Source organism: Prinia subflava, chromosome Z, assembly GCF_021018805.1.
Source record: "Prinia subflava isolate CZ2003 ecotype Zambia chromosome Z, Cam_Psub_1.2, whole genome shotgun sequence".
In the NCBI taxonomy this organism is placed as follows: domain Eukaryota; kingdom Metazoa; phylum Chordata; class Aves; order Passeriformes; family Cisticolidae; genus Prinia; species Prinia subflava.
In genome coordinates, this window is record NC_086283.1 from 59,703,331 (window position 1) to 59,725,266 (window position 21,936).

Sequence of the window (21,936 nt, forward strand, 5' to 3'; positions counted from 1 at the left end):
CCCAAAACAAATTACATTACTAAACTCAAAGTTTAAAAAGTAGAACTTTATTCACACATTTGAAACAAGGCAATAGCCTTCCTGAAACTAGCTGTCGTATTCCATGATTCTAATCGGACCTGTAAGATGTCCCTCCTGCTATGACAGTACACTGTTTTCCATGTCAGCACCACCAGTGGCCACTCTAACACACAGCTGCCATAACTCTCTCCTAAAAGAGGATACCATAATCAATCGTGCTGGTGCTGCCATTCAGACAGAAAGTCTGGGAAATGCAAGACATGTTGAGAGATAAATGAAATCTATCACATGGAGTCAAAGAAGTTAAATCTATTATGTGGTAAGAGGACTAGAAATTGCCACAGGGAAGTAAAAAGTATTTTGTTGCTGCAGTGCTTTTGAATACATTTTCAAGACTAGAGGTCTTTAAGAAATAGCTCATTTCAATGCACATTTAATTACTAGTCTGAAGTTATTTGTTAATAGGATCAGACAGCTCAGTGTTAAGAAAATGTTATGACTAATTGTCTTGATAAAATTCAGATCTTCACCATCACCCATCAATGCATAAGTGATATACACCTCTCAGTGGAAAAGATTTGTACCTGGCTTTAAAAAAGAAGCAAAAATTAGTACAAAAGAGCCTTTTGGTTTTAAACACAGGAAGAATTACTCAATTACACAGAAATTACATGTTGTCACAGAAAATCAGAAAGCGAATCCCAGGAGAATATAGTTTTGTTTTATAAGGAAGTGAACAATACACTGGAGAATTCTGGATAAAGCATTTCAAATAAAAGCATAGGTGCTGAAGTACTGAGATCTGAACTGCTCAACATTACCAAACTGATTTTGTCCTGAAAACAAAGTTTAGCTACAACCTATCATTCCATCTGTGTACGGAAACACAGATGAAAAAACTGCATTTCACTTACAACCTTTTGCTCCCAAAACAGCTCACTATGAACCATTAATAATTCAAATAAGCTGCAGTGTTAATCCTGATGTACACAGATGCTGTAGTTAAAACTCTTATCACAGCAGTGAATACTTCCCTTCATTCTAGCCACAAAAATACATTTCCACAGCTGCTCAGCAAAGAAAGGATTACTACTGGCAGAAATAGTCTTTACAGAGAGCCATAAGAGTGGATGGAAGTCCCAAAGCCAAGAGGTTTTTGAAGGGAGTTCAAAACTTGACTGTATCTTTATTTACCACCAAGCTGCAATACTTACAATCCTTCACAGCAATGGTGGATATTCGGTTACTTTGCATGTGTTTGTCTCTCCAGTGCTGCTTCCATTCGGCTTTGTTTTAAACCCTACAGGATACAATTTAGTAAAATCTCAGCTTGCCAATATGCAGATAAAAGCTTTGGCTGCAGAACAAAAACTTTTCTGTGCAATCTTTTTCGGTCCTCTACAAACCATGAAGAGTTTTTAACTTTCTTTGGAAATAAGAATGGGCAGTTTAAAAACAATAAAAGCCAAACTTCAAATCTTCTTTATAATTTCAAATATATACTTCTTGTTCAGTTGAAAGTAAATTAAAGCAATCCACAGTTATGTATAATCTGAACCACCAAATCCTCCCTTTCCAACTTCCTGAGTGCAGAGTTCATTGTGTCATTTTCTTTCTTCCTAAGTGCCCAGATGAAAATACGAACCAATAATACTGGTCACAGACTTTCACAATTATGCTGACAGTTTCTACTGGACCTTCACAATGACATGAAACAATTACTGATGAACAATCTCAGCAAAAGTGCCAAATCTGATCTCAAATGTGATACTACCACTCATACTGAAAGCAAATACACAGAAGAGTATTGAAAAATAAACTTATTTACTCCACCTCTCAACAAAGAAAGAATTGGTTGTTTTAGAATGGCTGTAAAACAGTGGCTACAAAAGTGCCTGACAGTAAAACAAAGTACTAAAACATCAACTAAATATATATATAAAAATAATATATATGCCGGCTCATGTGAATTCTACTCAATGACAATACTTATACAATACAAAACACCTTTAAATGTAGCAACTGTAAATTAGAATAGGACACCTAAAAAGCATCCCTCCCCGTATGGCTTCTTGCTGCAAACAGGAGCACCAAAAGCAGTGCAAAATTACCAAGACACTTCCAAACCACAGCAGCACGTACCAGGTAATATCCAGTGTGGTAACCACTCATGTACCAGGCTATCAACATGCTCCCCAATGCTTCATCATCCTCAGCAGTGTCTGGCCTCATGGGTGGTGGAGGAGGAATCAACTAAGAAATCACAAAGGAAATGTCTGTGTTTCAATAGTTTCCCAGATTAGAGAGCACCTAATCCTAAGATTAAATCATAAAACTGAAAAATAGGAACATATCTTCAGTTTGTTCTCTGAAAAGGAGTCAAAGATGATGTTTTATTACATGAACACATTTCAATTAATTTCCAAAGCCTAGGAAAAACAGACGCCCCCAGCTTAGCTGTACACAAAAAGTGCTAGTAGAGGAAAATACTATCTTCTTCAGTCAAATGCTGTTAATATAAAGTGTAGTTTCTTCAAATAATTTACGCCTTGGTATTCTTACCAACAGCTTCACTGCACAGAAATGAGTGCAAATCAGACCCTGTACGTCAGATTATCATAATATTTGCAACTGAATGTAGTAAGAAACACGTGAAAAATACAAGCAAACAGAACAAATGTGTTCTAAAAACACAGGCAATGAGCACATTCAGTAAGAAAACATGAGATCACCAACCATCATCTTCCCCATTCTTCCGTCACTTACTGGTGGTCCTGCTGGGAAGGGTGGGGGCCAGCAAGATAAAAATGGTGGAGGTGCCTTGAATTTTGATCCAGACTACATGGAAAAAAAAAGTGGAACAGTACAAATTACAAGGGAATTTGAGATATTAGGATTTGACTTAAGAGAATAATGTGAAAAAATTCACAGACCTTAAACAACAGACAACACCCCCCAGCAATTTAATGAAAATACAGAGAGTAGCTGCTTATGAGGCATATTCCATAACTTGAGAAGTACAACTTAAGATTACTCATGTCACTGAGGTAAACACTACTGAAACAGGCCTCTGATTAATCCAATCGTTTTTAAAAGTTTTCCTAAGTGGAAGTCAATGGTCACACTCTCAACAGGAAGAAATAAATATTCACACAGGCAAACAGTTAATTCCTCTGCTCCTGTGCGGATGGGGCAAAAGTTGACTAAATTCCATTATGATAGTGAAGGTCCTTAAATAAAGATCTAGATACAAAAGAAAAAAGAGAAAATAAAACCTTTTAAAGAAATCTTGCACAAACAGTAAGACTTGGAAAATGCTGTATTTTAGAAAAGAACTGCACTATTACTTAGACTCCTACAGAACAGGAAAACCGAAGGGTGTATAAATACCCCATTTACTCCTAATTCAAGAGAGCAGCTACAGCTGAAAAGCTCTATGACACGTGGACATCGCCTTTAACACCTTCAGTGTCCTGTGAAGTGAAACATACCAACTGGCTAGAAAAAAATGGCTTAAAACATCAACAGCACTGTCGTTAATCACAACACCAGCATCCAGGGAACAATATCCCTCTTTTAAGTTAAAATGCAATTGGAAAGCAAGTGTTAGCCAAGGACTAGAACATTTTCCTCACTAGACAGCAGCACTGCAGAAGGACTATACTGTGGCCAGATTATTACAAAATGGCAAACCAACAGATACTGACATGCACATCTGTACATCCATTCTCAAAATGCTGCTAATAGAATTCTAGACAATGATAAGCATCACCATATTGTCTCAGGATTTACAGTAATACCAGGCTTAACAATCATACATAAATTATTTTAATTAAGGTTGAGCTTACCTTTCCTAGGCCTGGGACTGGTGGTGGTGGTGTGGGAAATCTCAGGTTTTGAGGGGAAAATCTTGGTTTTGTGTAGTTGTTTTTGTTTCGAGATGACTGGGAAGATTTTTCACTTTCATCTGTTGAATATGGAGTCTCATTTTCATTCTAGAAGACAAAGACATTTTTATGAAATGCACTAACCAAGAGTTTACAACAAGCAAATTTAGTGTGAAAAAGCTTGGAAAGTCCCATTCTTCCCTCTCTCTAGCCCTCCCAGTCCTACTCAGGAATAACTTTATCTGCTCACCATTTTAGCTATGTTATCTTTCACTGGTGAATCTCTTGTTGTTCCCCTCCCTTTCTTCCATGCTGAGTTCAAGAAGTAAAGAGATGCTTTCATTCCCTGCATCAGTTTGTGTCTGTTTACAACAGAATTGCGCATCGCTTCTCACTCTGAACACCAGCTGTGCCACCAAACATACTAAAAGAAATTGATTCTCTTGCTTTCCCATTTCTTTACAGAAGAACGAAAAAGTCCCTCACCTCCCCAGAATGTCCCATCTCATTTACTGTTTCATCGCTGGTTGGAGGAAGTAGATCAGACAGGTTCTGCTCCTCCTGATTTCCATATCCCGTGTAAGTGACCACACATGTGCCTCTCTTCTGGTTGATGGAGGCAATAGTTGCTAGATACAAATTACCATCCTCAGACCAAACAGCACTGCAGCTGTCACCAACCTTCCACTACAACAGAAGCAAGAGAAGCGTGTAAATACCTACACCAATGGCCGGGCAGAAGGTGCCTTTTCCTAAACTACTTTTTGTCCAGAAAGATGGATCCCACCTACAGTGGTTCCTTTGTGTTCACTGAAATTCCTATACGTCACCTAAAAACAAAGTTTATAACGTTATCACTCCACACCACCAACCCAAAATGTTACTCTCAAGGTGATGAAGCAGCTACTTCTGAGAAGTACAACATGCAGTAGGAGCACTACTGGCATTTACAAGTGAGACGACCTGTTTCAAAGGCGCTGTATTGCTCTTGTTTCTATTTCTGTTCTTCTTGTGGTTTTTTCTTTTTATCAGCATGCGCTGCTCCTGCTTGTCTGAAGGCTCCGAGCACTCCCCATTCTTTAAGGCGTTCTTAGGGAAGAGAAAGAAAAACCTTTAATAAACGCCAATCCAGAGGCCCCAGCCACAGGATCCCGCCACGGCCGCGCCGAGCCCTTACCTTGAAGGAGGCCACCGCCTTGTCGTACGCCTTGATGAGGGCCGTGTCGTCCCAGATGTCCGAGTCGTCGCTCTGGGGAGGGCACGCAGCCTTTAGCGCCATCGCACAGCCCCGCTCCCGCTCCCGCTCCCGGCCCGCCGTTCCCACCTGCCCGGTGCCGCGCCGGAACAGCACCGCGTCCGCCATGGCCGCACGCCCGCCGCGCACGCGCCGCGCGCCGCGCCCGCCCCGCTGCCGGAAGCGGCGCGGCCCTGCCCGGCCCCGCCGCGCTCCGCCCGGCCCTGGGCCCGCTCGGCCGCGACACCCGCCCGGCGAGTGCAGAGCGGGAATCGCTACCGTGCTCAGTGCTGAGCTCCTCAGTGCAGGAAAGACAAGGACATACCGGAAAGGGTGCAGCTAAGGGTCGCAAAGCTGATTTGGGGTCTGGAGCATCTCTTACGAGCAGAGACTGCAAGAGTTGGGCCTGTTCAGTCTAGAGAAGACTGAGAGAGGATCTCATCAAAACATACAAATAGGCAGGTGCCCAGAGCCTGGTGCCGTCGCTTTTCAGTGGTGCTCAGTGACAGGACAAGGAGTAATGGCCATAAACTAAAACACAGTAAGTTCTGCCTCAATATGACAACTTCTTTACATTGATGGTGGTGAAGTACTGGAACAGGCTGCCTAGGGAGGTCATGGAGTCTCCCTCTCTGGACACATTCAAACCTCACCTGGGCACATTCCTGTCTAACCTGCTCCAGGTGACCCTTCCTTGGCAGGGTGCTTGGACTGGATGATCTCCACAAGTCCCTTCCAACCCTAACAATTCTAATTCTGTAAATTTGTTTAATTTCTCACCAACTGGCAAGGTGTTATGGTGCCAGCACCAGCTACATTTTCCTTCCAGCTCTCCTCAAGCTGTGCCAGGGGCCTGTTACCAGTAAACGAATGCACTTAGATGGAACAAAGCTTAAAAAGCAAAGTCTTTCAAAGCTGTCTCTAGAGACAGAATCAGTTGCTGAGGAACACATTTGGTGCAGACAGCTCTGGGTGCAGGCACAGTGGGAGCCCAAGGCAAGAGGCTGGAATTGCCAACCCACTGCACAACAAAGGGCACAGGGACCCATGCCACCAGCCAGGGAACTGAGACACAGCCAGAGCCAGGACCCACCTCTAGACTGTAAGGGTATAAAAGCCCAGGGGTTCCTTTGTTTAGGGTCCCTCCACAGAAGCACCAGGTTCACCTGTTACTTCAATAGTTATTGTACCAAGATTAAATAATATTAAAGATCAGGATGTATGACACTCTGCTACTGGAAACGTGGAGTTCAGCTGGTAAGGAGTCCTGGTCTGACTGTGAGAGTGTAGCTATGAAGGGGCTTCATAGCCCCTTGGAAACCCAGCTCAGGTGTGACAAATGTCACTGCCAGAGTGGCTTCTGGATGGTAAGATGGGGAAAACTCAACAGTTTTCCCCTGGTCAGTACACAATATACTCAAGCATACCTGTGAAGCAAGGGCTGAGTTTTTCCACACTTCTATTCCCGAGGCAGGTTTAAGCAGTAGTTTCAAATCATTTTAGTGGCATGACCATTTCAAGATCTGCTTCCATTGGAACTCATTAACATCGAGCCTGCAGCTTCTTAAACTTAGTATCAGGACTCGATTGAGTCACTTGTACACCAGCAAAATCTGCAATCAAGAGGCATTTTTTCCTATAAGGCAGACTTAAACTGCATGTGACAGTACATGCATTTCTTATAAACTTTACTTATACTTTATATTACACTTACATTCTTATATGCATTCCTCCACAAGATTATCCATTCCTTATGTTCTTGGTAACTTCTTAAGATATTGAAGCATTACCATTTCAGATTAGACAGTATTTCATGCAACATTTTATTGTAAAAATATTTTGAGATTTACAGTTCAGACCTCTGCAAGTTTAAGCACATTTTACAAGTGTGTTCCATTCTGAATGAAGCTGTACTTTCAAGAATTCAGGCAAACAAATCTGGTCTAACTGTAGATTCAGAAATTCTGTTACCAGAACCACTAAGTAAAACTAACAAATGCAAAAGCCAGAATAAAGCTATTGCTTGGTACTTTTATTCATACACATGCAGAAGAGTGTAGTCAGTTTCGAAAGAGCACTGTAGACAACTAGGCTTATAGTAACTAGAAAATAACTAATGCTAGTTCAACATCTCTGCAAAAGGAACGTTTAATCATTAAATGGCCAGACACTTTTACGAATGATCTTCTAGGTCCTCCATCGTCCTTCAACGATGCATTCTGTCTTCTCCACAGTGGCAGCTCATTTTGCTCCTGCCTGCAGAGACTTCCTTTCGTTAGCTGCTTTTTGCTTTTGCTGCATGATTTCAGAGTCCCTGAGAAGAAAAAAACAGTTGGATATCAGATACTGGCTCACAATTTTTCTAAGCAGAGTTTCCTGCCTTTAATAACCCCCACCTGAAGAAGGAAAAAAGATCAGTATAAAATTTCTCAGTTAGCCACAGTGTAGTAACTAACTCAGTTAGCCTGGTAGTAATGTTTTTCAGTACATACATTACTTCATGAGGCGAACAATTTACCTGATTAGTAAATCAGGTAAATTGTTGTATAATTCTTTGGTTTTAGAAGTAAAGGACATAATGAATCAAACATCTTTAAGAAACCATTACACAATCTTTTCATGTTTGCCAAAGGCAAAAAGCTGCTTAAAAAAATTACAAAGCTTTACAGGACTTAATAATAATAATCTGTTTAACAGCAGATACAGCAGAATTTCATCCACAGTTTATGCTCTGGCAAGTGATTTAGCCAATGAATAAAAACAAAGTATTCAAATGCTGTATCAGCTAAGACACTGGATTCTTTCTGACCCATTTCCCGCTTCTTTTTCTGCCTAAACATTTACTCAACTTTACTAGATCTTACCGCTGTTTCCTCTGAGAAGCAGACAAGCTATCTTCTTTCCTTTTGCCTTTGTGGATCTCCTGAGTTTTTTTCAGGTTCTTTTGGCGGGCAAGTTCACGCTGGTTCCCACCTGCAAGATTATATACAGTTAAACAAGTGCTACCACTTGGTTTTTTCTACACAGTCTACCTGTGAAAAAGTCTGTTAAAAAGGCACAGTTTAGTACATTGTATAGAGCTAGTATGGTCAGTCGTATCTTCTATCTCGGTGTCCTCTCCCAGTGTACAACAGGAGAGATTAAAGGCTCACAGTTCTTACTTTTTCAATTCTATACATCATGTTCAAGAGATTGACAAAATTCTAATATTCCTTACAGAAACATAACAGAGTTTGTCATAAAATACTGAAGGAAAACCATCACACCAATAGGCTGGGCAAAATCATGTTAGTAACTCATCCAAAGAGGAGTCATCCACTCTCAAACAGATTCCAACATTCAATATAGCTTACCAATTCATTTTAGACTGAAAGAACAGCATTGAAATTGATTACACTCAAATACTACTGGAGAAGTAACCTCGAAATATTTTTTTAATTTGAAATCAAGTGCAGAACTGAAGCCTGGGCCTTAGCAACTGAGTGGCATTACTTCCAACAAAAGTAGGAAGAGTAACACTACTCCTATATTTATATAAAGACACAAATCCACATCACTGTCAGTAGAGAGGACATTTCTTCAGAACAGACAGCTTTCCCCACGACTACTGCCAACAAGATAGAAATGCAAGCTCTTTGATCACATGAAGTTCCAGAGGGCACAACATCAAAACTATCGACTCTCTGTCTAAATACTCAGGGTCTTCCAGGCAATAGCCACAGACTGCAAACTCTTCCGCATCAGCTGGAAATGTCTCCTCAGTATTCTCTTCATTATTTCTATTTTGCTCCAACCTGCCAGACCTGGTTCACTGGCTTGGTATTTCTTTTTGCTCTACTCCTTTTGGACTGACAGTGTTCCAGATATGTTAGGCATAATGACTTGTGCTGTTGAACTAACATGATCCCATTCTTTTATACTCAAAAATGACAATTCTACCTCTCCATAATTTCTGTTGTGTCTCTTTTCAAGGCAGTCTTAAGACTGCCTATACCATCTTTCAGTCTCAAAGCCAGAGATCACAATCTTCTGTGCCTGTAATTTCTGGTCTATGAAAGCATCTTAGGACCAGGTCACTTTTAAACAACAACCTGCTGGTATGATCCACCACTTGGTACCCACATCACTTCTGAGCAGACAAAGGTACCTGCCATGTCCACAAGTAGACAAGAGCAACCCTGCAGAAGCAGGGGTTTGTGCAATCTTCACAACAGCCTATGGACCACCTGGTAAGACATGCCAGCAGCTCAGGTGAGAACAGTCCCGCATGACTGCTGCTAACCAAGGGCTGCTCCTGTCTTGGAAGGTATTTTTGGTCTGTGACAGGACATTAAGTACTATCTTTTGGAAAAGCTAAGAGAACTTTCACTTATCATCCTCACTAGTATCCTGTCCCCTAAGTCCATCTATAAGAAGGGCAGCTGTTTGTTCAGAGACTGAAGCAAATCAGCTGTCTCTGGCAGTACTAGTTTTGATTAGCACTTGATGACTCATGAGCAGATGACACATTCCAGCCCATAAATGGTTCCTGAGTTTTGTGGTGCTCAGGAGGCAAGAACGTTATATGAAGGACTGGGCAGCAATGAAAGGGCTCTTCTACGGTGCTTTAACAACAACAACAAAAAACCCAAACCAAAACAAAAAAGTATCTTCTTTTATCATGACGAGAACCGAGAGGAAGTCAAAACAAACGCTAACGCGAAAATAACCCTCCCCTCCAAACCTCACATACTTCCTTATGAGCAATTACTCTCCACCCTTAACCTCCGGTTCTTCCTTGTTTTCCAAGCAAACACTGAGCATTGACTCTGTAGAGTTTTTCCATACACACGGTAAGGTTTTAAATTTAGAAACACAACTCAATTGTATCACTGAAAAGCAGCTGGCACAGCAAAGCAGAGACGGTAGAAAAGCTGAGCAATACAAAATGCACACAAAGCATGGAGTACCAAACAACTGTCTGAAAAGAAACTTAGTTTTACCATCAATGCTTCCAAATAAACATTGCCCAGGACTATTTGGCACCATTACTTCACCTGTGCTGAATAAGTATCCCCGCCTTCAGAACCACTGGTGTTTTCTAGTATCAACCTAAATCTTCCACGACATTGTCCCAAAAGACAATTCAGCTTCCTGAAATTCAAGCATGAACTGCCACAAAACTCTGCCACCACGACCCTCTTCCTACTTATACATTCACCCTCAAACATCCCCATCCTGGCCTGCTTGTTTAAGACATATCCCTTAGTTCAACCTGTCCTTGTACTTCCAACTCCAGGAGAAGAAAAAATCCAACAAAAATCCTAAATGTGCCTCTTTGTTATGTTCTGTGCACAAACTGTTAACGTTCCAGATCTTCAGCTGCATTTCAGCAGCAGTGTGCCTTCACAACTCACTATTTTCGAGATGAATGTGAATGCAGCCTCAAAACTGTGGGTTTTTTCGAGTGAATGTGAAAGCACGACCTCAATTAAACACAAGGCATTTCCGTACTGCCCAACATAACTGGCAGAAGGCACAGGAGCACTCCCAGCAGCCAGGGGAGCCGAGCATCCTGGGTCCGGTTCAGAGTTCTCCGCCATTTTAGAGCGGGTGTACCAACACTGCTGTTCGTCAGCGCTGGTAACAACAGCCTCGACAACCACTAGTCAAGCAACATAGTATTCAATGTTCAGCACTGATATAAAAGTCCTTTCTTTTCAGTCGGGAGTGGTGTTGCAGCCCATTATCACCTTGATTTCTCCCCCCGGTCCCGCTACCACGGCTCCGCCAGAAGGCGGAGGAGGATGTTTTCGCCTCCAGGTTCGGACGGGGGCAGAACGTGGGGAAAAGCCTTCTCTGCACGCACTCACCACCGGCGAGACTTCGCTGGTGGGACGTCAAGTCCGCAAAGAGGCAGACGCGGAAGCGGCCTGACACAGCGGCCGACTCCCGGACCCCAGCCCAGGCACGACCCCCAGCAGGACTGCCCTCGGTGTCGCGCCCATGCCTGGAACGGACCAGGAGGGCGGCTCAAGTCCCACCGTCCACTTCGCTACTCGCCAGGCCCTAAGCAGCCCCCCGGTACTCACGGCTCATGGCGAGACGCTCAGGTCGCCCAGCACCGCTTCCGCCGCTACCTGACCAGCAAACCACCACACAGCTCCCACCGCCGGAACCGTCTGCAGGCCCGCCCGCCGCCGATGCCCGTTATGGCACCTCGCTGGTAGTGACGTCACGACGCCGCGCGGACACGGCCCAATCGGCGGGACGTGCGCCGCTGCCTGCCGCCCCGTGGGCGGGCGCCCTGCGAGGTTCGTGCGGTGCGTCCGCCCCGGGCCCGGCGGTGAGGGAGAAGTGTGGGGGTTTGGTGTGACAGCCTGGGCTCAGAGGCAAAGCGGGTGCTTGGAGAGCTGCTGAGAGCCGGCTGAACCGAGGACCACACGGCTGAGGAGCTGCTGGGGCGTTACAGGCGGCTACGGCGCCATAATTGGTTGTCCCTTACAGGCTCCTCCTCCTGCCCCTCCCCTGCCGGTCTGCGCACGCTGATGACGTCGTGGGGCGCGCCGCCGGGGCGGCACGCCGTGAGCCGGCCGGGCTCGCGGCATCACCGGGCCGCCGCCGCGCGCTGCTGACGCCGCCGAGCTCGCGGGCGGGGGCGCGGGCGCGCGCCACTCCCGGCGCGACCGCCATGTTCCGGCGGGCCCGTCTCACGGTGCGGCCCAATGTGCGGCCCCCGGGCAGGGCCGCCGCCACCGGCGCGGGCGGAGTGGACCCGGAGCCGTCGGAACCCCCAGGTGCGGACACCCCGGCGGCGGACAGAGCAAGGGCCGTGGCGGGATCGGCGGACGCGCGGCGTGCAGAGAGGTGAGTCCCGCCGAGCTGACCCCGGCAGGGCAATGTCGGTCCGCTGGCGGCACTGGGCCGCGGATCGCCGGGAGCGGGACGGGCCTGTGCAGGGCGGGACCCGCAGATCCCGGAGGTAGCGGTGGTTCTCTGTGGCGCTGGTTGTCGTGGCCCGTCACCGTCTGGTTATCAGTGCTGTGACTGGAGCCTGGCTCGTCCTGAGGACCTCGTGAAAGACGCGTGCGGTTGATGCCCGGTGTCTGCGCGTCCGTGGTTGTCAGACAAGGACTTCTGGGTGTTCGACGCGTTCGCAGCCTAAGCTGAACCCGCGTTCCGGCACTGCCGTTGTGCAGCTTGGAATAACATTGGAACGGGCTGCTCAGGGAGCTGGTGGATTCACTGTCCTTGGAGATGTTTAGGGAAGGACTGGACATAGCGTTTGAGCCATTGTCTGGTTGACAAGGTGGTGTTGAGTCATAGGTTGGACTCGACGATCTTGAGGTGTTTTCCAGCCCTAACTGATGCTGTGATTCTGCAAGTTAGGACTGCAAAGGAGTGGCCCAGTGTGGTCTGACACTCGGTTTTTTTCTGACTCCACAGCAGCCGGGAGTCCTGGTTTGCTGTGTGCAGCAATTCTTTGTGCTCTGTAACCAGATGAGCTTGATTTTGAATTCCTACAGCATTTTCTCTTTTGTATTAATTTCTTCATGCATTGACAAGGGAGGACTTCCTGTCTTTTTGCGGGTTTTTTTGCCTGTTTTGGTTTTTAAGTGCTTTCTGTTGTGATGGAAGCACATGGTAAAGTTTGCCTTAGGACTGATCCTCCCTGAGGACCTCCCTGTTGTTAAGCCTGGCTGTTTGCTAAACCCCATGGAGTTTATTGCTTGCTCCTTCACACCTCTGCCCCTCCCAGCCTCGTGGGATGGGCAGAAAATCAAAATGGCAAAAGTGCCATTCAGTCATTTGAGATCGGCTGTCCTGGCTGCGTCCCCTCCCAGCTTCTTGCCCATCCCCAGTGTGGTCAGCCATGGGGCAATGTGAGAAAAGACCCTGGTGCTGCATAATCATTGCTCAGCAATACTTGAAAACATGGGTGTGCTGTCGGCGCTGTTGTATCACAAATCTGAAGCAGCACCGTGTGAGCTACTGTGAAGGAAGTTAACTCTGTCCCCACCAAAGGCAGTACTAGTTTAGGACAAAATTCCACAACTCCCTCCCCCACCACCGGGTTCGGGAGGAATTTCCTCAGAGGAGAAGGTGGAAAAAACTTGTTTATTGAGAAACAATGAAAAAAAAACTACTCCCCAACACAAGGAAAACAGTCCGAGATGACAAGAAATGTTTTCACCAGTCCAAGAGAGGGTGAGCAGTCTCTGCTGGGGAGGGTGCCAAAGCTTCTTTCAGGTGCAGACTCCAGGGGGTGTTCCCTTGATGTTCCCGAATCAGGGCCCGAAGCAGGTCCGATGTCTTCAGGGAAGGGAGGAAGGAAAGAAGGGGAAACACAAAAGCAGAAAAAGATGGCAAAAAAGCAAGCAAAAAGCAGAAAGCAAAGAGCAAAGCCAGCAAAAGCAGCCTAAAGCTAGCAGCAAGCCAGAAGCAAGCAGCCGGGGGAGGGGCTCAGCCACAGACAAAACAAACTGAGAGCACTGGAACAGGGAAAAAAAAAAACCAACCACGATTTGGGATACAAAGCATGAAAATGTCCTGTCACCCCAGGACATGATCAGTGTTTCGGGGCACTTCCTCAGTCTGATAATTGTTTTTCAGAACAACATTCACAATTCTTTTGTACAGTTGGGTTTGAGTCTTTCATGTATACCTCTGTTCTTTTAGTTGAAGCTTGCTCCTTTTGACAGTATGATGAAACAGTGTTAGAGTCTTCTGTTTCTGTGGCTGGAAATTCAGGTATTAGACTAGTTGGCATGGCATGTCTTTAGGATAGCATGCTGCCTTTTATTCAACTTGTGTCTTACATCTTGTTTTGCATTGTGCTTCAAGGATATCATTCTTTCAAGTTGTATTTATAATAGTTTTATGTTACAGGGATCCCCTTACTGGATCTTTTACTATCTGATTTTTTTTAAAATGAAGAAATTTTTACTTTTTTCCACTTGGGTGCTACTGTTGCTGTTTCAGCAGATTTTTAAAGACTTATGTGTTTGTAATTCAACGGATACATCAGTGTAATATAATTTTAAATTTCAAAACTAGATATCAGTGCAACTCTGAAAGGCACTCTGATCTATTCTCATGGCTTAAAAATAGGCCTTTGCCATATAACCTTCTGACAGGGCAGCCCACCTAGCTGACTAAGGAAGCCAGTTCAGGTAATCTGTTTGGATTTCAGTAAAACTTTCCAGACTGGCTCTCACAGTATTCTTCCTTCTGGACAAAGCATCTGGCACACACCTGGATGAACACATCATGTGATGGGTGAGGAACTAGCTCAGGGTTTGGGCACAAAAGGTTACAGTGAATGGGATGACACCTGACTGGAGAGCTGTCACTGGTGGGATTCCAGAGGGCTCCATCCTCAGCCCTGTGCTCTTCAACATTTAAATAAATGACCTGGACACAGGATTCAAAGATATATTAAGTAACTTTGCAGATGATACAAAATGGGAGGACGTCTTGACACCCTGGAGGACAGGGTGGCCCCGCAGAGAGGCCTCAACAAATTAGAGGGCTGGGCAAACACCAGGCATATGAAATTCAGAAAGGGGAACTGCCAGATTCTGCACCTGGGGTAGGGCAACCCTGGATGTATGGACAGACCGGGGAACAATAGAATGGAGGAAAATGACCTGGAGGTCCTGGTCAGTGGCAAGCTGAACATGAGCCAGCAGTGCCCTGGCAGCCAGGAGGGCCACCTGTGTCCTGGGTGCATCAGGCACAGCATCACAACTGGGCAGGGGAGGGATTGTCCTGCTCTGCGCTGGGGCAGCCTCACCTGCTGGGGGCAGTTCTGGGTACACAGTATAAGACATTGAGCTGTTACCATCCAAAGGAGGGCAGCAAAGATGGTGAAGGGCCTAGAGGTGAAGCTGTGTGAGGAGTGGCTGAGGTCACTTGGTGTGTTCAGCCTGGAGGAGACTGAGGGGAGACCTCAGTCTACAATTGCAGTCTACAATTTCTTCGTGAGGGGAGGTAGAGGGGCAGACACTGATCTCTTCACTCACAGCTGCTCAAGTCTGTATCCGTAGCATCAGTCACTTTACATGGTTTTGCTTTCTATATACTGAGTAAGTTTTGTTAATTATCAGGGAGGTGAAAATTTTATGTGTAAGAGAATTCCAATTTTTTAATACACTTCCTGTTAAATTGTATTTAACCATTCAGAAATCCAGTGTTGCACTCTGATTGAAAACTCCACGTAACACACATGTTATGGAGAAGGTGAACGAAGAATTACTTTCCTCTGTCTCCTGCTGTACAAAGAACAGTGGATGTTGAATGGAGCTTCCAGGGGATCTCATTCAAAAACATAAATAGGCACCATGTAACAAGCCCTCTAAACTCTTTGCCCAGGGCTGTTCTGTACTAAAAATGTGGAAATGTTTGTGTGGGACAAATTGATTCAGCCACTTAACAGAGGCTGCTAAATGCAAATACATCATCTGCACCCTTTGCCTGAATCACAGACAGTAGCTGGAGAGAATTTTGAAAAGTTTCACTGAACGTTTATACATTTTTTATATTTCTTGGATAACATTTTCTTCTCACCATTTAAAAAAAATGTGTAAGTGAACCTTGGGTGTGGTTGTCGTACAGAAACAAGGCATAGTTCCAACATAAAATTAAAAAACTGTCTTTATGACTCAGTTAAGATTATACTGGACTCTTACTGTGAGCAACAGCCATGACGCTGAATACTGGTGGAGTCAGCAGATTTGGGATGATTGTAAGGGTTGCCAGTTTTACTTGCACTTTGAAAATTATTTCTGCATAAGTGATAGAAGAAGTATTTGCATACAGAGTTTTCCAGGGAAGCTAAGAGTTATTGATGTGTTAAATGTGAGCAGCAGTATCACTGCTGAAGTTTTTCTAGAAGTCACAGTTTATATAACTTCTATTTGCAAATGTGTAAGAGGAATGTTCACTTTTATTGTAATAAAAGTCATCAAACCGCTGTTACATACAGCTTTGTTAAAGTGTTTTTAATATGTTGCCTATGTTATGTGGGTTATTTTTTATAAAGCCTTATGGTATTTTCGGCGGAAAGGAGAGAGCCTTCCAAAAAAAGAGGTGTGGTGTGGGAATGTGTTAGTGTTGCAAGCTTGTTGATCAGTGATTAGTATTAGAAAATAATATGCCAGTTCCTAGAGCTGATTATTTTATGAGGAAGTACCAGCTACAGGTTGGTCCTAGCATGGCTTCTTGTGTATAACTGCTCTCCTGTAGCCTACTGTTTATACTGATTGACCAATAAAAACATCTTGAAAGTAAGAATAACAGATCTATCACTGTAAAGAACTTTAGAATACTCTCCTTAATTTTCCAGTGATGACAAGGCGAATAATACAAGTAACACTGGGGAAGCTAGTAAACCTGCAGAAATGCTTACACAGAGAAGAAAACGTATCTCCACCATGCCAAATCTTGTCAAACCCAGAGCTGGACCATTGTCTGCTCAGCGTTCTGCACCAAAACCGCTGAGGCGAACGTCGCAGGCTTCTGATGGCAGTGCTTCACTTCAGAAGGATCCCTCCCCATCAGAAAAGAGTAATGTTGAAAGCTCTGTAAAGTCTCCCATGCTTCCTGAGAAGAAAACACCTGTGCCACAAGTGCCACAATTTTCGCCACTAAAAAAATCTGTGAACAAAGAGCAGACTGTTGGTGTAGCAGCTCCGAAAAATGATGATAGCTTGCAGAAGAATGTACCCTCTCCTCTCAAGGAGAGACCAACACAGGAGAGATCACACACCCAGGAGAAAAAGCTACCTGTGAAACCTTCTCCCGAGAAAGTCAAACGAATATCTTCTGACCGTGAAAGGATCCTCAAAGCTCGGAAATTAAGAGAAATGCTTAAAGAAGAGCTGAAGAAAGAGCGGATGGTAAGGTCTCTGTGTTGAGCAGTGCTTATCTGTGAAGGGCAAGACGTGATTCACTCTGTGTACATTATCTCAGTGCTGCAGTATTTTCTGATTGTCATCAGCTGCTTACTGCTAGTAGTCTGTCATACATCCTAACTCTATATGTGTTTATTCTGTTTATGAGCAGTAGTAGCACTTTGTTCCATAACAATACGGATTTTACAAGGGATTGTCTATCTTTTTATTTGATTAGACCACAAGTCTTTTTAACGTGACACCTGGTTTTATTTTATAGTCAACATTCCAATTTCGAAAGTTTCAGTTTGTAATACAACAAGGAAGTGTGCTGCAAGAAGCTTGGATTTGGGATGTCTCTTATCTTTTCAAGTTGATCATTGTCAGAGTTCTGTAGTTTTCAATAACTTTTAATTTATTTGTGCCAGGTATTCAATGCTTTTGAAATTGTCAGTGGCTTAAGGGTCTGTAATGCCTTATTTAAAAAAGGGACATTAAGATAATCTGGCGTTGGTTCTTGGGAGTGGTACGTGTGAAATTCCATGAATGGGGTACTTTGTAAACAAACAAAAGTGATAATAATTTGTGAAATATAAAACCTTTTTAAGGTGAATCTAAGTGGTTTTTGTCTTCTTTTGTTTAATTTTGGTTTGTATGGAAGAAGTTAAAACACAGGCCTCCAATAATTGAAGGGCGTTCTCCACCAGATCGTTCTAAAATGACCATGAGAGACTTAATATACTATCTGCCAGAAAACAATCCTATGAAGTAAGTATGACTATTTTTCTGTCTTCTTAGGTTAAATTACTTTTTGATGTCTGTAAGAGTTAAGTATTGAGTATTAGCACAGATATACAGTATTGTTGCAATGGTAATAAAAGCTTCTAGACCAGCTTCTAGTTTTCATGTCTGCTTTATTCTAGTACAGAAGTGAGAATGGAGCTTAGTGTACTTGTTGAAACAGACAAACATGAATCTGTCTCTAGTGTTGATTTATCTCTGTAGAAATACAGAATAGTAGAATTATTTTTTTTCAGCTGCCTGCTGTGAAATTTTTACGTGTGGCTGTTAGGGATGTTATAATTGCCCACCAGATCCAGTGGACTCAAGAATCATTTCTCCTTCTAAGGTGCAGAAGTGCAAAATGCACTGCAAGACCCTTGAGGTCTTTACATTCCATGTGGATGAACGTAGCTGCTGCTGCTCCACTGACATGTTTTACCAGTAGCAAGGCTGAGGTGCATACAGGGAACGCTGAGGCAGCTGGCTGCACAGACTGCCACAGACAGAGCAGAGCAGGGCCTTTTTCCTGTAACTGCCAAAATCAATCACATGAACAGAAGTGCAGTTATCCAAGTCCTGTTCTTTCAGTAGTAAAGGAGTTTCCTGGTGTTGTTGGTTATCATCTACTTGTTAATGTTTGTGTGTTTTATTTATAGTTTCCCTTATTTTTTGTTTTACACTGAATAGTCCCTAAGGATGTAAAAAACAAGATGCTCTCCCATTTCCCTGTATCCTCACAATGGATTTCTGCTTGAAATGCATTTTTGTCCTTGCTGGTACAAAAAAGGGCAAAATATACTAAGCAGTGGTGGTTGTGTAGTTCAATCTAGATGCCATGCAAAGAACTGAAAGGAAAAAAAGCTTTGTTTTTCTTTGTCCATTGTCCACTAAAAGCCAGTTTTGTGGAAGGAAGCAGAAATGTATCTGTACAAGCAATCATCTCTAACTTTTTATGACATTCTAGGTCTTCATTGGTAGAGGAAAAGAGAACAGAAAAAAGTTCTGCGCTGAGTCAGATGAAAGAGTAAGTCTTGATGTAGTCAAGTAGTCAAAAAGTTTTCTGGTGTAAAAAACCCCTGCATTTCTGTGATAATACTGACAGTGTATATTTTTTTACTGTTTCAATATCATAGCCTAATTTATAAAAATTGTTATTTGGGCAGGTAGGGTGGTTAAAGAACATTTTGCTTTCAATGTTAAGTTTTGCATATTTCCATTTCATAGTAGAAGGAAAAGCAGATTTCAAAGTTCACATATTCAGTAGTTTCTTGATGTGTTGCATTGCAGGGTGGTTCATCAAATTGTTGGCTATCTGACATACTCAGCAGCATTTCAAAACACTTAACAGTATTTTTGCCTGCTGTCTTAAAAATTCTAGACAGGAAGAGAAAGGTACTCCTGATCAGGAAGAAGAGGAAGAGGAAGAGGAAGAGAATGGAGAAGAAAGTCAGGATGGCCCACTTCTTGTTCCTCGTGTGAAAGTAGCAGAAGATGGTTCAATCATTCTGGATGAAGAAAGGTGACAAAATCTGTGCCTGACTCATAGATAGTACTGTATTGCAGCTCCGTTTGTAAATGGAGAACTACTTTGGATTGGGATGAGTGTGGGTGTATTTATGTTTGAGAACTGAGCTACACTGACTTGGGAAACGGTGCAAGGATGTGGCAAAATATAAGCAGCAGTAATCTGCATCTCTGTAGTGGCATACTTCATGAGAAATGTTTTTGGGGAAGTAGTTAGAGTGGAAGATGACATATTTTATTACTGTGAATGAACACTGAAGATTTGTCAAACTTACAAATGTCATCTGTTTAGCTGAATTTTTGCTTCTCACAGGTAACATCTATCTGCTTACTGTTATTTGGTTATCAGTACAATTTGCTCCAGCTTTGCATCTTGCCTGTTGCTTCTTTATTCTTCTGTCAGTGTTTTCAGGAACTTTGCTTAGAATATGATGTTTTAAAAGTAGATTATCAAATTTCTGAGTTCACCAAAGGTATTAACATGGTATTTAGGCCAAGGTTTGAGGATAAAGAGAGCCTGGTAAAAGAATTTGAAAGTATTGCAGGAGGATATTGAGAGATTCTCGTGGTTTTTCAAAACAGATTTCTCAAATGTTAAATAGTCTTTTTTTTTTTTTTTTAACAAAAAAAAGCTACTTAATTATGTCTGTCTGTATTATATGTTATGAAACAGAAAAAGCAAATTTACTCACAGGGTGAATAGGGTAGTGTTCTCTTGCTGCATTCTCCCATTAAAGTATGTGTTAGTGTAATTACTAAAATTAATTACACAGTCGAAATACTCACTTGTGGAAAAAAATCAGAATAGCTGTCTTATAAACATCGATTACATGTTTTTCTAGTAATATTTTGAAGTGAGTCTTGTGTGTTTTCTTTCCCAGCTTAACTGTGGAAGTTCTAAGAACAAAAGGTCCATGTGTTGTAGAAGAAAATGATCCCATCTTTGAGCGTGGCTCTACAACTACATATTCTAGCTTCAGGAAAAGTTTTTACACAAAACCATGGTCAAATAAAGGTGAGTATGTTTTTGGCTTCAAGTTTTGAGTCTGCAGAAAAGTCCTAGTTTTCACCTATGCTTTATACTTCACAGTTTTCATCCCCAGTGGAGTAAATGGATCTACTTATATGTCATCTCATGTCATCTCAACCCTCCACACTCTTACAGCAGGCAGAGCTGTGGTATTTACTGTGAGAACTGTCCTTTTTTAGAAATCCAGTGCCTTTTAATATATAGGCTATCTGTGCTTTTTTCTCAGCCATGCTTAGATGTTTAGGTGCTGAGGACATGCTAGTCTGCTTGGTGAAGAGCATGGTTTTGGATTCTGGTTTACAGAGATATGAGTTTTTTATGGTACTTAACCAGGTTCTTCCAGCATGGACAGGAATAGATTAGTGTAGTATAAGGTATCTCTGTGGACTGATTTCAGTGCAGGTGGACAGCTGTGTCCTTATGAGTGGGTGGGTTGGGTTCTACATTACTCCTGCTGTGAATTCACTGTTATCTCTGAGCTTACAACACTGTGCAATACTTTTTACAATTGGAAATTACTTTTTACAGCTATAGGTGGAAAAATTATTTTCAGAATTCACTGTGCTCTCTTTGGAATGCACTCTTTTCCTGTTAGTAATGGAGACGTTAGATTTATATGATGTTTTTCTGATTTCTGTTTGTGCTTGTGTTCGTAATAAAAATGGACATGGACAATTTGGGGTTAGCTTAGATTTACTAGCTTTTAAAAGTACACTTCACATTCTGCAGTTTTCTAGTAGATTAGACAATTCTTTCTGTTGGTGGTTCATTCATTAAATGTTATTAGGGGGACCTAGGTAAAATAGCAGACTCTGTATATACTCACCTGAACTTGCAGCTACAGTAGACAACCTCAAAGTTACTGGACTTCTGACATCAAGTTTGCAAGGCGTTTTTATTTCTAATAGCACAAATGATGGTTTAGTAAATATTTAAGTGTGTGTAATTTTTTCTTTCTTTTCCCTTCTAGAAACAGACATGTTCTTTTTAGCTATCAGTATGGTGGGAACAGACTTCTCCTTGATTGGGCGGCTGTTTCCTCACAGAGCCAGAGCAGAAATTAAGGTAAAAATTAAAGCACTCAATAAAACAATTAAACATCCGGTTTTACTTTTCTTTTTCTTACTTGCATTCCTGTGCTTCTTCCACTAGTGTTGATAATTTTGATGTGAATTTTCTCCACAGTAGTGCTTGTTTTCTGATGCCTGTTTCAAGAGGTTGTAAGTGTCAGAAACATTAAAATGCTGATTGAATTTCAGTGAATATATCTAGTAAATGTAGCATACTTAAACACACTTTATTTTAGTTAAAGAATGCTGATATGCCTATGGCTGTTTGGTGAGGGGTTTCTGTGTTATGTCTTCCATTGTACACAGCTGGGAAAGTCTTCAGTGTTTGAAACCTTGCTCAGATTAAAGGTCAAGAAAAGGTGTAGAAAATAATAATAAAAAAGTGTAGCTGGTGATAGCTATGGTAACAGATTTTATACTTAAAAATTAATTACAAACTTGTGTTCTGTGGATATGTGTGTGAATTTCAACAACTTTAGTTGGTTTGTTGCACTGAAGGCTTAGCCTGAGCTGC

At 42.8% G+C, this 21,936-nt stretch overlaps 3 protein-coding genes across 7 annotated transcripts in view; 1 reads left to right on the forward strand and 2 right to left on the reverse strand.

Moving 5' to 3' along the window:
• Window positions 1–25: 25 nt before the first annotated feature.
• SMN1 (survival of motor neuron 1, telomeric) lies at window positions 26–5,309 on the reverse strand. 4 transcript variants are annotated; one of them, XM_063423917.1, is made up of 9 exons: window positions 5,233–5,309; window positions 5,086–5,157; window positions 4,872–4,997; window positions 4,395–4,595; window positions 3,870–4,016; window positions 2,788–2,859; window positions 2,164–2,274; window positions 1,236–1,321; window positions 26–211 (listed from the first exon to the last, which is right to left on the reverse strand). In XM_063423917.1, the coding sequence occupies exons 1-8, from the start codon at window positions 5,269–5,271 to the stop codon at window positions 1,265–1,267; spliced, it is 825 nt and encodes a 274-aa protein (XP_063279987.1). In that variant the 5' UTR covers window positions 5,272–5,309; the 3' UTR covers window positions 26–211; window positions 1,236–1,264. The 4 variants fall into 4 exon arrangements, with proteins under 4 accessions (XP_063279987.1, XP_063279988.1, XP_063279986.1 ...); XM_063423918.1 differs by having other exon boundaries at window positions 26–605; XM_063423916.1 differs by having other exon boundaries at window positions 26–609.
• Window positions 5,310–6,951: 1,642 nt separating this feature from the next.
• On the reverse strand, window positions 6,952–11,362 carry LOC134563656 (small EDRK-rich factor 1-like). Its single transcript, XM_063421795.1, has 3 exons — window positions 11,214–11,362; window positions 8,007–8,115; window positions 6,952–7,456 (listed from the first exon to the last, which is right to left on the reverse strand). The coding sequence occupies exons 1-3, from the start codon at window positions 11,218–11,220 to the stop codon at window positions 7,384–7,386; spliced, it is 189 nt and encodes a 62-aa protein (XP_063277865.1). The 5' UTR covers window positions 11,221–11,362; the 3' UTR covers window positions 6,952–7,383.
• A 154-nt stretch (window positions 11,363–11,516) lies between these two features.
• BDP1 (B double prime 1, subunit of RNA polymerase III transcription initiation factor IIIB) overlaps window positions 11,517–21,936 on the forward strand; it is a 60,715-nt gene continuing 50,295 nt past the window's right edge. For both annotated transcript variants that reach the window (XM_063421791.1, XM_063421792.1), the window contains exons 1-7: window positions 11,517–11,988; window positions 16,469–17,021; window positions 17,677–17,783; window positions 18,763–18,822; window positions 19,177–19,317; window positions 20,204–20,337; window positions 21,323–21,417. In XM_063421791.1, coding sequence (XP_063277861.1) covers window positions 11,813–11,988; window positions 16,469–17,021; window positions 17,677–17,783; window positions 18,763–18,822; window positions 19,177–19,317; window positions 20,204–20,337; window positions 21,323–21,417 — 1,266 coding nt within the window. In that variant the 5' untranslated portion in view covers window positions 11,517–11,812. The remainder of the gene's footprint in view (window positions 11,989–16,468; window positions 17,022–17,676; window positions 17,784–18,762; window positions 18,823–19,176; window positions 19,318–20,203; window positions 20,338–21,322; window positions 21,418–21,936) is intronic.

Bases quoted from the DNA above. Each gene is read 5' to 3' on its own strand.
- SMN1 (XM_063423915.1), bottom strand. From the start codon at position 5,187: ATGGCGCTAAAGGCTGCGTGCCCTCCCCAGAGCGACGACTCGGACATC. The intron at 4,998-5,085 runs GTAAGGGCTCGG...CTCTTCCCTAAG, and splicing joins AGGCGGTGGCCTCCTTCAAG to AACGCCTTAAAGAATGGGGA. The intron at 2,860-3,869 runs GTAAGCTCAACC...TTTTCCATGTAG, and splicing joins CAGTCCCAGGCCTAGGAAAG to TCTGGATCAAAATTCAAGGC.
- LOC134563656 (XM_063421795.1), bottom strand. The intron at 7,457-8,006 runs GTAAGATCTAGT...TTTTCTTCTCAG, and splicing joins GCTTCTCAGAGGAAACAGCG to GGACTCTGAAATCATGCAGC.